Here is a 12,500-nt window from a genome sequence, read left to right as displayed (position 1 = left end):
CACTGTTTTCAGAGAGAGACAGAGAGAGAGAGAGAGAGAGAGAGAGAGAGAGAGAGAGAGGGAGAGAGAGAGAGAGAGAGAGAGAGAGAGAGAGAGAGAGAGAGAGAGAGAGAGAGAGAGACGGCAAGAAAGTTGGTCTGATCCAAATGGGCAGATTAAATTGAATACACACATATTCACAAACACACACACACACACACACACACACACACACACACACACACACACACACACACACACACACACACACACACACACACACACACACACACACACACACACACACACACACACACACAGCCTGGCAGGGCTTACTTAGCAGACTTGAGTCAAGCGTTTAATGCCTCTTTTATTGAGAAGGGCAGCAAATGGAGAAAAGAGAAAGAGAGAGAGGGAGTTAGAGGGGAAACAGAGGAGAAGAGAGGAGAGGGGGATACGGGGGTAGATGGCTGGAGAGAGGAGTGTGTGTGTGAGAGAGAGTGCATGGGACTGTCTGATGTTGCGATGCGATTTCCATATTGGGTCACCTTTTTCGGGGGGACAGAGATCTTCATGAGTGTTTCCAGGTTTCTGGCCAGGTCTGGTCTGGGCTTTGGCTTTGGCTTTTGGCTTTAGGGGTTGGAAACAGTTGAATACAGTACAGTAAGCTGATCCACTGTTGTTCAATAGCACACATGTATTCACACACTCACATGTAGACAAGGATACATGCAGACACACACTCATACTGTACATACGCACGTACACGCACACGCACACGCATACACAAAGAGAGTCAGATATTGTACAAACACATGCTCTGTTTTTCTCACAATCACACACCCACACCACAGCATATGCTGTCCACCACACACACACACACACACACACACACACACACACACACACACACACACACACACACACACACACACACACACACACACACACACACACACACACACACACACACACAAACACACACACAGTGTCTAAGATGCTCGCCCCGGGTTGCAGGGAAGTCTGAATACTGAGTCATTGCAAGGTTTGTTTCACACACGCTCTCGTGTTTCTCTCCAGTAGCCCTGAAGAAGACCAGCTGTACAACACTCGTCCTTTATAATCACTCACTCATGCTCTCTCTCTCTCTCTCTCTCTCTCTCTCTCTCTCTCTCTCTCTCTCTCTCTCTCTCTCTCTCTCTCTCTCTCCTACTCTATTCGACCAAATCATCCACTCCTTCTGCACTTCATCTTCTTTTGTCCTCGCTGTCACTACCTTTCTCTCTCTCTCTCTCTCTCTCTGTCTCTGTCTGTCTCTTTCTCCATTTCTTCTTCTATTCCATTGCTTCACTTGCTTCTTTTTTGTTCTCCCTTCTTATTCTCTCTATACATTCATACACATCTGCAGGCAAGAAATCTATACAGTACTTGAAGTGAGTTGATGGCGAGGAAAACTGGGGCGGACAAACATTTCTTGGGGGTATGGGCAGACCGTCAGAACGACCAACACACAGACAGACAGATTTACAGACAGAAAGCCGTAGAGAAAGACTTCCAGACAGACCGCCAGACAGACAGACAGACAGACAGGATCCTGGAGTAATCTCTGTTCTCTCTTCTCTACTCCTCTTCTTCCTCCATGTGCAGACAGGAACCCTGGACCCCAGCTGTAGACAGACAGACAAAAAGACAGACACAGCCTCTTGAATAATCTTCTCTTCTCTTCTCCTCTCCTCTCCTCTCTTTCTGCAGACAGGAACACTGGACTCCAAGGGCCAGCTGGAGATCTCACTGCAGGAAGAAGGAGGAGGAGGAGGAGGAGGAGGAGGAGGTGACGGCAGTGGCGGGCATCAGGAGCAAGGGCACAGCCATGGCACACAGACGACGGGCAGCGCCAACGACAGCTTCCCCCAGCAGGACCCTCGCAGCAGCAACGCCAACAGCGCCAGCACCAACGGGCACCACCAAAACAACAACGACGCCAACAACGGCAGCCAGCTGATCATGGTGAGTGGCGGCGGGGGCAATAACAATGGCGGCGGCGGCGGCGGCGGCAACGGGCAACAAGTGAGCTACCAGTACCCCTACGCCACCCTCTGCAAGCCCTGCCCCGACGCCAACATGGTGGACTGGGCCAGCAAGAACCTGAACCTGCACACCCAGGGCCTGTTCCGCCGCCGCGTCTCCATCGCCAACATGCTCAGCTGGCAGCGCACCTCCATCAAGAAGCCCATGCTGGTGACCAGCGACCGCGCCGTCAAGAAGGAGGCCTGCGAGATGTTCAAGCTGGTGCAGACCTACATGGGCGACCGCACCGCCGCCAGGGTGGACAGGAAGCACGCCGCCCTGCTGGTCGTCACCAAGTGCTGGGGCACACAGGTAGGAAAACGGCACCTCTTCACTCATGGTTAGAGAAGCTAAATAATCCCACAGGTGGGTCAGTTTACTTGCTACAGTCAGATTTGATGTGTGTATGCTTTTCAAGTGCTGAGGCAAACCTAACCTCATCACAAGGACTAATGGATAGATAATGGATAAATAAGCCCACAGGAGGGTCACGGTTTACTTGCTACAATCAGACTTATTGTTTGTATACCTTTCAAGTGCTGGGACACGCAGGTAGACAAACTGCACCTCTTAGTCAAATGTTCAGCTGGGAGCAGGCTTCACTCTTAAGTAGTTTGATTGTGAGCGTGCTGGTCCAAATGCTCAACTCAATTTTTCAAGACAGAGGTTACATCTTGCATATAGCGGTTTTTATTATTTTAAACATGTTTTGGCGTGTGTCTTCTTCATGTGTTCATGCAATAAAAAACAAATGCAAGGTGTGGCTTCTTTCCCGAAAAACTTAACCTCATCACATGGACTAATGGATAGAGAAGCTGAATAAGCCCATAGGTGGGTCACGGTTGTATCTGTGCTTGTGTGTTGTTCATGCCTGTGTTTTGTTTTTTTTAGTGGCAATTTCGCCGGTGTAATGTCTTACATGATGTGATTGAATATAAAGTTCACTTTTGTTCACATTTTAATAAAGTCAGAGAGAGAGAGAGAGTGTTTGTGTATGTATATTTCAGTGAATTGTGTGTGTGTGTGTGTGTGTGTGTGTGTGTGTGTGTGTGTGTGTGTGTGTGTGTGTGTGTGTGTGTGTGTGTGTGTGTGTGTGTGTGTGTGTGTGTGTGTGTGTGTGTGTGTGTGTGTGTGTGTGTGTGTGTGTGTCTGTGCGTACGTACGTGCGTGCGTGCGTGCCTGAGTGCATGAGTGCTTGTGTGCGTGCATACGTACAGTACAGTACATTTCAGTGAATTGTGTGTGTATGGTGTGTCCGTGCGTAGGGCCTGCGTGACGAGCTTTACGTGCAGCTGGTGAGGCAGACCACGGGCAACGGGAGCCTGCGCAGCCTTGGCTGGGGCTGGGAGCTCATGGCCATCAGCCTGGCCTTCTTCTCCCCATCGCCCAAGTTCAGAAGATACCTGGAGGGATACATCCAGAGGCACATGGAGCCCAGCAACGACAAGAAGAGTGAGTGGGACTATGGCTACAGTCTCTGTGTGTGTGTGTGTGTGTGCGTGCGTGCGTGTGTGTGAGGGAATATCCTTGTATGTGTGCCTATGAGCGTACACTGTGTATGCGCGCGCGCGTGTGTGTTTGTGTGTGTGTGTGTGTGTGTGTGTGTGTGTGTGTGTGTGTGTGTGTGTGTGTGTGTGTGTGTGTGTGTGTGTGTGTGTGTGTGTGTGTGTGTGTGTGTGTGTGTGTGTGTGTGTGTGTGTGTGTGTGTGTGTGCGCCTGCATACATTTTGTGTATGTGCATCTGTGGCTTTAAACACGGTCACACTTCAGGCATATTTGCAGTTCATAATCCTTGGCAGACAGACATGTATCACACACACACACACACACACACACACACACACACACACACACACACACACACACACACACACACACACACACACACACACACACACACACACACACACACACACACACACACACACACACACATCAAGTTTTGGAAAGATGAGAAAGGGGGTATGTTGGAAAATCGCAGTTCTCAACGGCACATTCATCTGTCATCGGCTAAAATCTCCACCGTAGCTTCACGCTTGCTTTTATCATCCCGAGTCCATCGTCAAATGCCATAACACACAGCACAGCGAGGAGACATTGAATTAACTGGGAATTAGGCTCAGAGTCCTCCACGGATGGCCTCTGATGTTTGTTTGATGGGAGGACTGGGTCCATCCAGGCCGGTGTTTATGTTGCAAGGAATTCCCTGAAGTCCCTCCGAAGCCACTCGGAGCGCCGGGGAATATTGGTTTGGCCGGCTAAAATTATCGTGGAGCGACGCCAACTCAAACAGGATGTAAAACTGGAAAAGTGGGAAAAATATATGGAGGGGGAGGAGGAGGAGGAGGGCTGTGTGTGTGTGTGTGTGTGTGTGTGTGTGTGTGTGTGTGTGTGTGTGTGTGTGTGTAGGTGTGCGTGTGCGTGTGCGTATGCGTGTGTGTGTGTGCGTACGTGTGTGTGTGTGTGTGTTTGTGTGTGTGCGGGTGTGTGTGTGTGTTTGTGTGTGTGTGTGTGCGGGTGTGTGTGTGTGTGTGTGTGTGTGTGTGTGTGTGTGTGTGTGTGTGTGTGTGTGTGTGTGTGTGTGCGGGTGTGTGTGTGTGTGTGTGTGTGTGTGTTTAAGTTTATGTTTGGTGCTTTTATGTACTTTAAGTTCCAGTGCATTTTTGCATTTACAACACCACTGCCTAAACACCACAGCTAAAACTGAAGGTCATGTATGTCTGCTTGTACACGTTGACATTCATGTTTGTTGCGTGTTTGTCTGTCTGAACATGTAGGTGTGCATCGTGTGCTTGTCTTTTTAGGTATGTGTAGCGTGCGTGCATGTGTGTATGTGCGTGGTGTGTGTGTGTGTATGTGTACGTCTGTGTGTGTTGTGTGTGTACATGTGCATACGAGTGTGTAGCTGCGAGTGTGTGTGTGTGTGTGTGTGTGTGTGTGTGTGTGTGTGTGTGTGTGTGTGTGTGTGTGTGTGTGTGTGTGTGTGTGTGTGTGTGTGTGTGTGTGTGTGTGTGTGTGCGTGTGATTTCATGTCTGTGCATCTATTACGTATCCATATACCATATAAGCACTACCTCAGGTATAGCTATGTGTTGCTTCCCTTCCTCAGTCCTGCAGCTGATCCAGGATAGTACAGCATATGTGAGGAAACATGTGTGGATGTCATATCTGCCATACGCGTAGTGTACTAACCATGCTTTTGCTGTCTCCTCCTCAGTCCTGCAGCTGATCCAGGAACAGCAGGAGCTGAAGAACAAGAAGAACTCCAAATCCAGGAAGAAGCGCAAGCAGAACACTGAGGAGGAGGAGGAGCAGGGTGAGTTACACACACACACACACACACACACACACACACACACACACACACACACACACACACACACACACACACACACACACACACACACACACACACACACACACACACACGCGCATATACGAAACCACGTACGTACAAACACACAGATGCACATATAAGAACACATACACACACATATAAGAAAACACGCACACACACACACATGCACACACACACATACAAAGACACACACACACACACACACACACACACACACACACACACACACACACACACACACACACACACACACACACACACACACACACACACACACACACACACACACACACACGTTGATCTCAGCCAACTGGAGGGATTAAACTGTAGAAAAGGGGTGGGAAACAGGTTAGAGGATTAGATACCTGTCTGTGAGACTGTCTGGCATGTTGGTCACAAGTGTATGTGAGAGAGAGAGAGAGAGAGAGAGAGAGAGAGAGAGAGAGAGAGAGAGAGAGAGAGAGAGAGAGACAGAGAGAGAGACAGAGAGAGAGACAGAGAGAGAGAGAGAGTTTCTGTGTTCATATGGAAAGTACAGTAGTGAAGTGATCCAGGCTTCATGGGGTGACAGGCAGCGAGACGGGCCAGAGTATCCGGCCAAAGAGAGCCGTCTCTGGGGGAGAGTCTCTCAGCCACTCCCTTCCAACCTCCACTCCACTCCAATCCAATCCACTTTGCTCCCTGTAGCTTCACGGTCTGTGGCCCCTTTCTTTTCTTTTCCGTTATTCCTCTTATCCCTCTTTTCTAGCCCTTGTTTCTTGTCCTCCACTCTAGCACAGCTCACACTCTCTCTCTTTCTTTTTCTCTTCCTTACATTTTTCTCTATACATACTTCTTTTTCTTTCATATCCCTCTCTATTCTTTTTTATCCACCCTCTCTCCTTCTCTCTCCCTTACTTTTTCTCTAGCTGTCTTTCCCAATCTTTCTGTTCCTTCACTCCCCATCTCTCTCTGTCTCTCTCTCTCTCTCTCTCTCTCTCTCTCTCTCTCTCTCTCTCTCTCTCTCTAAGAGAGGGGGATTAGGGCTCTGAGCTGCGTAACGTTCCTCTAGTCCCACGCTTCCCTGGCGTGCCGCCAAAAGCTGCACAGAAAAACAGGGAGCGACATAGAGGGAGAAGAAGTGAACTGAAAGAGAAGGGGATGGAGATTGGAAAGAACAGAAAAAAAGAGGACTGAAAGCTGGGATGAGTGAAGATACAGAAATAAACGAATGAAAGATATAGCCAAGACAGAGAGAGGAAGTTACTGAGAAAGAGAGACAGAGACAATGTGAAAGAGAAAGAGAGATGGAGATCGAGAGAAAAGAAATTAGTAGCGTAATAGCCATGTGACTTCTTGTTGCCATCAAAACATGGCGTGGAGAGTGTTTAATACTGTTACACTGTATGGATGGATGAATGTATGGCTGTATGGATGGATGGATGTATGGCTCTATGGATGGATGGATGTATGGCTGTATGGATGGATGGATGTATGGCTGTATGGATGGATGGATGTATGGCTGTATGGATGGATGGATGGATATCCTGTACCTACATATGTATGTACATGTGTATGTATGCATGTCTATGTGTGTATCTATGCATGTATATGTAAATACATGTGTATGTGTTCTGAAGTAGGACTGAAAGTGCCTTTAGTTCTGCCTTGGCCTCATATCACTCTCTCTGTTCTCATATGACGGATGGAGATGCAATGAGTGGATTAAGGCATTTCTCAAGCTTCCCACACAACACTTGGAAATACAGTACTGTCGCTCACGAACTAAGCTGCCTACACACAGATTTGGATGCTTTTGTAAATACTGCATTTTTTGCTGTTTTTTTTTTTTTTCAAAATGTGTTCTGGAGTGATCCAATTTCATTTTTGGTTTGTGCCGCTTAAAATTATCCTGTGATGTAAGTCCAGCAATAGAGATCCTAAGTCTGCACTGCTGTCAGATGCAGGAAAGTGAGCAAACACAGCATGCCTGCTTCTAGATTATTCCCATTGGGAACCTCACCTGAAAAATCGTTGACCCAGCACATATTTCTCTCTCTGGAATCAGTGCCTGATCTGTTGTGCCTCATTCTGATGAGTTGTGCACAGTTGCATTTTACAGTAAAGCCAACCATTGATCCAACTTCTGAAGACGTCCTGTCTATTGGATGTGTAACAGACCTACGCTCAATCGCTGGAGGGTTTTACCAGACCGAATCCATCTTTGAGCATTAAGTGTACAGTCCGATGTGATTCATCCCATTTTTCCTCCATCTATGGTGTGAGCTAATGTGAAGGCCAAGCTTGACCCCTTTCACTCAATCCCCCCAAAATGGGACAGCCTGCTATAGACAAGGCTTGCACATTCAACTGAGATGGAGAAAGTGAGAAAACACAGAATATCTGCTTCTAGATTATTCACAATACCAATTGTGGACCCTTGACAAATTTCTCATATTTCTTGTAACCATCCTATTTGTCTGTAAATTTCTTATTACCAGAACAAACTTAGTCACAGGAGATTTACCAGGTCAGGATCCAATCTCCAGGTATATGAGTTTAATGTGATGGCCAAACTTTCTCCTCAATCCCCCCAACACGGACCTGCTATTGACCCCTCGCACCATTAGAACATTTGGAATTTCAGTGAGCTCATTTTTTCCGATTAGACCAAAGAGCAGTGTGAACTTAGAACATTCAAATCGGATATGGAAAGGTATTGGCAACACATGGTTACAGGTTAGCCGTATTTTCCAAACTAAAGGCTGCCTGATTGTCAAAATTAAGGCCACACAACTGGCAAGTTTCTCTGTTTTCTGAACGAAAGCGGAAATGGAGGAGCTCATCAGAATCCTCAGTATTCTATGTAGAAGTAGTAGTGCAAGCAGTCAGTGCTGTGTGTGAGCGTAGTAAATGACAGAGCATTGTAGGAGTTCTACTGTATACTTAGCTGGGCTTTCCATCTGGGTTGGCCAGAATACAGTAAAAGCTTGGATGAGTTGTAGAGGCCTGGAGCGCTTTGAATGATTTTTTGGCAATAAATCGTGAAAAACACACAATGTCAAGTAGACAGAGTAATCGAGGGAAAAGGGGGGGAGGGGTTTTTGGAACTTCAGTTGGAGTCTTCCATGACTGCAATCAAGCTACTGTCTTCGTATGTTTCTATTGTAGACATGAACACACAAGACACACATCTCTCTCTCTGTCTCTGTCTCTGTCTCTGTCTCTGTCTCTCTCTCTCTCTCTCTCTCTCTCTCTCTCTCTCTCTCTCTCTCAATCTCTCTCTCTCTCTCTCTCTCTGTCGCACACACACACACGATACACACACACACACACACACACACACACACACACACACACACACACACACACACACACACACACACACACACACACACACACACACACACACATAAAACTAACACTAATACAGAGAAAAGCACTGACATGGTGGGATCCTGGCTGTCCCCTGCTCCCTCATGAGTGCTATGGCAGATAATGCCCCATCCCCTTCTTCACTGGCTTTCTTTAACTGCCTCCAGCCTGCTGAGGCTGACACACAGGAACAGATGCCTCAATGATCTCAGGTATATCCATCTACACATCAGCCGCTCTTTCACAAGTCCATGCAGTGTAAAGGAAAGGCAGGCTCAGCACAACAGAACACAGCGTAACAGAGTCCAACGCAGCTGTCCCCTCCATGACGTCGGCTTTCGTTAATCCAGGCCTGCCTGTTTGCCCCATGCCATAGCAAACAAAGGGACAGTAACCCCAATGTGCTTAGGTGCTGAGTACAACAGTGAACACCAGTAACTCTCTCAAGATTTTCATAGAGTGCCTGTTAAGATGAAAGGCAAGACAGTAGGCCCAACACAGCAAATTAGGCATCGCACAGTAGTAGAGCACAGCCCATTGCCCAATGCAGCTGTTCAATCCACATCATTGGCTCTCCTTCCTCTTACCCAGGCCTCCCTTCTTGCCTATGCCATAGCAAACATAGGGACAGTCGCCCCGAAGGAGCTTGGCTATAGATACTACAGTCGTAGTACCACACCAACCACTCTTTCACAAGATTTCCATGTAGCGCCTGTGAAGATGAAAGGCAGATGGTGGGCCCCAAACGCAGCAAATGAGGCAGATCTGAGCCTAGCGCAGCTGTCCCCTTCCACATCATTGGCTTTCCTACTGTAATCCGGCCCTCCACGCCTGCCTGCCTGCGTGCCTGCCTGCCGGTGCCATGGTAAACATGCAGTGGCCTAATGAGAAGGCTGTATGCAGGTGGCCCAGTCTTTTACTGGGGCATACGGCACAGTGCATACGCTCCCGGCTTTGCTTTAATATAGCTCCCCATTCACTGGAGCTCCCTTTCACCACAAGACACACATACCACAGGCTTACATATACAATAGCACACACATGCTGCATGTGCACACATACACACACACACACACACACACACACACACACACACACACACACACACACACGTGCGTGCGTGCATGCGTGTGTGCGTGCATGCGTGTGTGCGCACGCGCGCGTGTGTGTGTCTGAGGTCTGACACACTACCTTTGTTTACGCCGACACAGTGATACAGTAGTCCAGTCATTGTTAGTCAGCCCTGGCAGGGCTTTGAGAATCAGGGCCAGGCGCTCTGGCTAATCACCGCTTACCATGGGCAGAGCTACAGTGCTGCGAGCCTGGTGGCAGAGGCATACAGGAAGTAGAGAGGCTGAGCTGTGTGAATGCCATGCACGCTGGTCCACACACACACACACACACACACACACACACACACACACACACACACACACACACACACACACACACACACACACACACACACACACACACACACACACACATGGTGTGTCCACGGAGCTCAAGTCAGTAAGAGTTGTGAAAACACTCTTGCTGTGTTCCATTATTCACCCTCTGTACTGTGTACCTTGTTTGAGTGCAGTGAAGTACCCTTTCCACCCTCCGCAATTCACGAGGCGAGTACATTCCGATTCCCGTTCTGTCTGATACACTTAACGGAAATGACGGTTGGTCGCGTGACATCCGAGTTTACCAACCGCCAATATGCAATTCAACACGGAAGGCACTGTTCCTTATGCTAACACTTTTTAAAGTTACCCCTGCCTCTAATACACATGGCGATTGTCTTTGGAATCAAAACTATGCTGTTATCACAGAGATTCAACCGTTTGACAGATCTGACACTCAACTACGTCACAAACATGGCGGCCGTTGAGTGCGAAAAGTGTACAGTAACACCACACTTCGAAAAATGGCCGTTTTGGGGGCGTTATCCGGGTAATTTACAGTACACTTTACCCTCGCGATTAGAAATGGAACGCCCTGCGTACCCAAACACAGTGCGGAAAGGGCGTTAAGTACGGGTAATGGAACACAGCAACACTCTCCCTCTCTCTCTCTCTCTCGCATGCACACACACACACACACACACACACACACACACACACACACACACACACACACACACACACACACACACACACACACACACACACATGCACACACACACGCACACACACACACTAAGAGACCTACAAACAGTGTGAGTCAATAATTCTCTGGTCATTAAAAGTTTGAGTGTTTCCTGTGTGTCAGTGAACCGCATGGTCCTGGTGTGGCACCTCATAGTCATGTGACGCCCCCACATATGCATCACCACTTGTTTACCATTATTGTGTGTGTGTGTGTGTGTGTGTGTGTGTGTGTGTGTGTGTGTGTGTGTGTGTGTGTGTGTGTGTGTGTGTGTGTGTGTGTGTGTGTGTGTGTGTGTGTGTGTGTGTGTGTGTGTGTGTGTGTGTGTGTGTGTGTGTGTGTGTGTGTGTCCACATCCGTGTGTATTCATTGATTCGTTTAACTTTTACTGTCTTAAATGTTTGTTAGGCAAACTCAGTCAGTAGATGGGGCAAAGTATGTTTGTGTAAAATGCAGCGTTTACTTAGTTTTAGTATCAGCAACTGTTAAAATACTTGTGGTGTGTGTGTGTGTGCGTGTGTGCGTGCTTGTGCAAGTGCATGCTTGCATGTGTGTGTGTGCATATCTACGTAGGGGTGCGCAATGTGTGTGTGTGTGTGTGTGTGAGTATGTGCCACAAGTCATAGTCAGCCTCAGTGGTCTTTGTGGGCAAAGCCAGACCTCAAGGACCGAGTTCTTCTCGTGGGTGATTCTGACACGTTCAAATCCTCCCTCAAAAAGTTCCTGAACCCAAGAGGGAGAAGAGAGGGGCTTTTTATATACATTACTTGCTGCAAAATTGGAATGCTGTCTGAAGGATGTGATGTGTGGTTTTTTTTTAGCCCAGTGGAATTGCAACCATCCTCAAATGTTGGCTTTGTGGGAATAAAAGTTTGGGTCTGATTGAGAAGCATGTCAAGGCCATTGGATAGCAAACTCTGTTGGGTAATTTGAGCAGAGGTCTAATGCTGAGTTACTATTGCCAAGAGTAGCCCAGAATTGGAAGTTAGGGTAACGTTTTATAGCTTGTAAATATGATATGAAAAAACATTGTTTATTCATAAAACTCTCTCACACACTTAGAAAGTCATGTAATGCTTTTGTAAATACGCTAATCTTCATAACCGTTATACTGTACGTACAAGTCTTTTTCCACCTTGGAGTGTTATAGCTCATCCTTAATAAGCAGTTAGTATGGAGTATGTATAAATAGTTATGAATTCTTTATTTCCACCGTTTTAAACTTTCTGAATATATTGCATCCCTTAATGGATGTGTTTATAGAGTCTTGTACATATAAAAGTCATCCCTGAGGACTCATTCGCACTCATCCAGGTCATGGCAATTACTAACAGTAAGTTGCTTACAATTTGATCTCTTTGGCCGTTAGCGCTTTCTGGAGAGAACAACACTAAGTGCCTGGAAGTCAGTGGCCAGGGCCCAATGTTTGGGTGTTTGGAGGCTGGCTGTTTTCTGGACAGCTTTGAGCGTGCTGGAGAGACTGGAGAGAGCAGCACTACATGTTTGCAAGTCAGTGTGGCCAGGGGCCAGTGCCAAGCCCCCAGTGTTTGGGTGTTTGGGTGCTGGCTGGCTGTTTGATCTGGCCCATGAATAGAGGAGGGGGGCC

At 47.6% G+C, this 12,500-nt stretch overlaps 1 protein-coding gene across 3 annotated transcripts in view; it reads left to right on the top strand.

The window, feature by feature from the left end:
• The window catches only part of arhgap46b (Rho GTPase activating protein 46b), a 196,752-nt gene that overhangs the window by 144,619 nt on the left and 39,633 nt on the right, over positions 1-12,500 (top strand). For all 3 annotated transcript variants that reach the window (XM_063209164.1, XM_063209163.1, XM_063209162.1), the window contains 3 exons: positions 1,732-2,358; positions 3,312-3,498; positions 5,264-5,362. In XM_063209164.1, the coding sequence (XP_063065234.1) occupies positions 1,732-2,358; positions 3,312-3,498; positions 5,264-5,362 (913 nt within the window). The remainder of the gene's footprint in view (positions 1-1,731; positions 2,359-3,311; positions 3,499-5,263; positions 5,363-12,500) is intronic.

This window comes from Engraulis encrasicolus, chromosome 10, assembly GCF_034702125.1.
Source record: "Engraulis encrasicolus isolate BLACKSEA-1 chromosome 10, IST_EnEncr_1.0, whole genome shotgun sequence".
Taxonomy (NCBI): domain Eukaryota; kingdom Metazoa; phylum Chordata; class Actinopteri; order Clupeiformes; family Engraulidae; genus Engraulis; species Engraulis encrasicolus.
This window is presented reverse-complemented; position numbering and strand designations above follow the sequence as displayed.